This window comes from Lactuca virosa, chromosome 5, assembly GCF_052849685.1.
Source record: "Lactuca virosa cultivar CGN04683 chromosome 5, Lactuca_virosa_CGN04683_v6, whole genome shotgun sequence".
Lineage (NCBI taxonomy): Eukaryota > Viridiplantae > Streptophyta > Magnoliopsida > Asterales > Asteraceae > Lactuca > Lactuca virosa.
Genome location: NC_136430.1, coordinates 24,365,003 through 24,368,475, shown reverse-complemented (window position 1 = coordinate 24,368,475; position 3,473 = coordinate 24,365,003). Strand labels below are relative to the sequence as shown.

Below are 3,473 nucleotides of genomic sequence, written 5' to 3'. Positions count from 1 at the left end.
ATATCTAAAATAAATAAATAAAAAAGATATAACCATCGTCATTTAATATTTGTAAATTGTAACTTTTTAAAATAATAAGAAGCGTTACACGAAGTACGAGAAGCTTATCCGCGATCGTTATCGTTATCGACCTGATGCATCACCACGTAATTCCACGCCGCCACGCGCCACCCAAAAACCACCACTGTTTGTCCCTCCCAAGTCGGGTCCACACCTGACCTATTTATAGACCCTGCAAACACCCTTCAATGGATCCACATTCTTTCATCCTTTTTCCTTGAATTTACAACTTCGAAAACAAGAAAATGTTGGCCATCTTCCATAAGGCGTTTGCACACCCACCGGAAGAACTAAACAGCCCGGCGGCACATCATTGCTCCAAGCAACCAAAACTCCCGGAAGAAACCCTTGAAGAATTCCTTTCAGTTCATCCTACAAACACCTTCTCCATGACCTTCGGCGACGCTGCTGCTCTTGCTTATGTTAAACCCGATCATCCTTACTCCATTCATCAAAGGTTGTTCACTGCCTTTGATGACATATACTGTTTGTTCATGGGGAGTTTGAACAATCTCTGCTCCCAAATCAAACAATACGGACTGTCAAAGAACACCAACGAAGCCATGTTCGTGATCGAAGCTTATCGGACGCTACGAGACCGTGGGCCTTACCCCGCCGATCAGGTCATCAAAGATCTTGAAGGAAGTTTCGCATTTGTTGTCTACGATAGTAAATCCGGAACTGTTTTCACTGCACTGGTAAACTTCCATATTCATGGTTCACAAGACTCCGTTTTTCTTTTTACTTTGTTTCACCTGCCAACTGTTCGTGAAAATGCCTAAATGAAAAAAAATATATAATTACAGGGTTCAGATGGAGGAGTAAAGTTGTATTGGGGAATAGCTGCAGATGGATCAGTCGTCATTTCCGATGATTTGGAGGTCATAAAAGCAGGTTGTGCTAAGTCATTTGCACCTTTCCCGAAAGGTATATATAACCCATTTTCAAGATTTCATTTTTGTAAAGATTTAGTGAATCCATATCAAGATTTGACATGTGTTTTGGGATGAATTTGCAGGGTGTATGTTCCATAGTGAGGGTGGTTTGATGAGTTTTGAGCATCCAATGAACAAGATTAAGGCTATGCCAAGGGTGGATAGTGAAGGGGTGATGTGTGGGGCTAATTTCAAAGTGGACACTTACGCAAGGGTCAATTCTATCCCTCGTAGAGGTAGTGAAACCAATTGGACACAATGGGATGATCATTGTTGATCATCAATCTCCAAGATCCCATTTTACTTTAACTTTTTGTTTGTCTCCAAGATCCCATTTTACTTCAACTTTTTGTTTGTTTCTTGAATGTAAATATTTAATTTTGTGGAATAATTTGATGTATGCCACTGGTTTAGATATCACGTGGGTGCAATTCAAAAATGTTTCTTTTTGGATTCATAAATACTAACACGTAGAAATCGATTATAGTTCAATCCCGAAACATCATATATAAAAGCACACAATTTGATCATTTTTAAGACCAGCTATGAAATGTACAAAATTTCATTCGTGTCTATCTTATCTTCTCTAGTTCTTTTTCCGTAGTGATCTATCTATCTTTTAACTTTCTTGAAAGTGAGAAACATTTTGTCCATGGCTTTTAGAATCTTCTATCTTAATTGCCAACCGTTTATGTCATTGTTTTTAGCATGCATGTAGTTTTAAAGTAATCAATAAGTTGATTATGATGTTTTTGGGAGACTTTTATGTCGACTCGACTTTATAGGAAAAGAGTATTAGAAAAAAATTAAAAACTAATGTTTGGTGAATATTTATGTTTTTAGAAATCAAAACCAGTTTAAAAGATGTGTTAAGTTTACAGAAGTGATCTACTAAAAGGATACTTGTCTGAGTGGTTAACCTAGCTGTGTCGGAAGGAGTTGAAAGATAAATGATTTTTAGTTAAAAGGTTAAGAGTTGAAGTCTTTTTTTGGATAAAATATATAGATTAACAAGTAATAATGTTTTAATAAGGTTCAAATTTTTGATATAATATACACGAATTAGTTCTGATTTTAAGATACTTTCTTTTAAAAGAAATATTGTCACCAAACATATATATATATATATATATATATATATATATATATATATATATATATATATATATATACAAATTCTTGTAAAAAACGATCAATGACCAAACAAATGACATATACACCGAGAATTCACCTAAAAAGCGGGCAAACATCAACCATTTAACTTGAAAATTAGAAGTGTATATAGCCAAAACATATTTTCTTTGATCTGACAGTAATTTACTTTTTGTTTGTCAACTTTGCATAAATAACTTATTATTTTTCCTTTTAAAGGAGAATTGGTCAAAAACACGTCTACTTAATGGTATTGGACGTTTTTTTGGTTATTTTCTCCTTTGTCTAGCTTGAACACTACCCTTGATTTGTTACAATCTTGATCAGTTGCCACTTTATTATCCTTTTTTAAGATAAGATAAATGATTTGTTTTTCTAGATGTGTTGATTTCCACTTGAGAAAAAGGTTGAATGGGTTGATAAAATGTAACGTTCCATTTTCACAACAAAGTTTTTTGTTTCTAATTAAGGTAAAACTTCATATTTATAAGATCCCATTTAAGAAAAACCATTTATTCCAAGATACATTTGTCTAAAATCAAAGTAATATATTAAACGCGGAATCTCCATGGCTATGGTTGCTGAAGAATGTGTACTATTACGCATTCGCATTCCCACGATCACCATTGGTACCTGAAAAACATTTAATCAAAAATTATAAGTCAAAGCTTAATAAGTTCTCCCAAAATACCACACACCACAATATACATACAATGCATGCACACCAGCCCACAACATAAGGATTGGATTTCCCCCGGGCCCACAGCACGAAGAACGGATTGCCCCCGAGCCCACATCACGAAAACTGAATTGCCCTTGGGCCCACAACATGAAGATTAGATTTCTCTCGGGCCCACATGACGAAGACTAGATTGCCCCCGGGCCTATAGTACGAAGACTGGATTGCCCCCGAGCCCACAAAACGAAGACTATATTCCCCCCGAGTTTGTTGGTCTTCAGCACAAAGCAGGATCAGCTCAACCCACCCCACCACAATATGTCGACATGTGAAACAAGCAAGCAATCAAGAAAACACATAAGCACATGCAATTATCTACCCTAGTCTACATATCCAACAACTCATTACAACATACCAAGCCTCGTAAAGTACACTACCCAACTATTGGAAGATCCCTAAGGAATGCATAACTATATGTAACCAGAGGTGATATAGACATTCGAACAGGAGATCCCACTCTAGAGCCACAACCAAACAATAAACATGTAAGAAAGCCTAGATCAAGAATTTTAAGGCTATCTTACGTGACTACATACAACCCCTAGGGTACTCCACTAGACGATCACCATCTTACTGGTACTTTAACC

General features: G+C 36.2%; 1 protein-coding gene across 1 annotated transcript; it reads left to right on the top strand.

The window, feature by feature from the left end:
• The first annotated feature begins 246 nt into the window (after window positions 1-246).
• LOC145117770 (aluminum induced protein with YGL and LRDR motifs) lies at window positions 247-1,487 on the top strand. Its single transcript, XM_079054087.1, has 3 exons — window positions 247-758; window positions 867-987; window positions 1,079-1,487. The coding sequence occupies exons 1-3, from the start codon at window positions 306-308 to the stop codon at window positions 1,270-1,272; spliced, it is 768 nt and encodes a 255-aa protein (XP_078910213.1). The 5' UTR covers window positions 247-305; the 3' UTR covers window positions 1,273-1,487.
• Window positions 1,488-3,473: the final 1,986 nt, after the last annotated feature.

Excerpts from the sequence above, each read along its gene's own strand:
- LOC145117770 (XM_079054087.1), top strand. The coding sequence starts at position 306 with ATGTTGGCCATCTTCCATAAGGCGTTTGCACACCCACCGGAAGAACTA. Across the intron at positions 759-866 it reads GAACTGTTTTCACTGCACTG|GGTTCAGATGGAGGAGTAAA; the intron begins GTAAACTTCCAT and ends ATATAATTACAG. Across the intron at positions 988-1,078 it reads ATTTGCACCTTTCCCGAAAG|GGTGTATGTTCCATAGTGAG; the intron begins GTATATATAACC and ends ATGAATTTGCAG.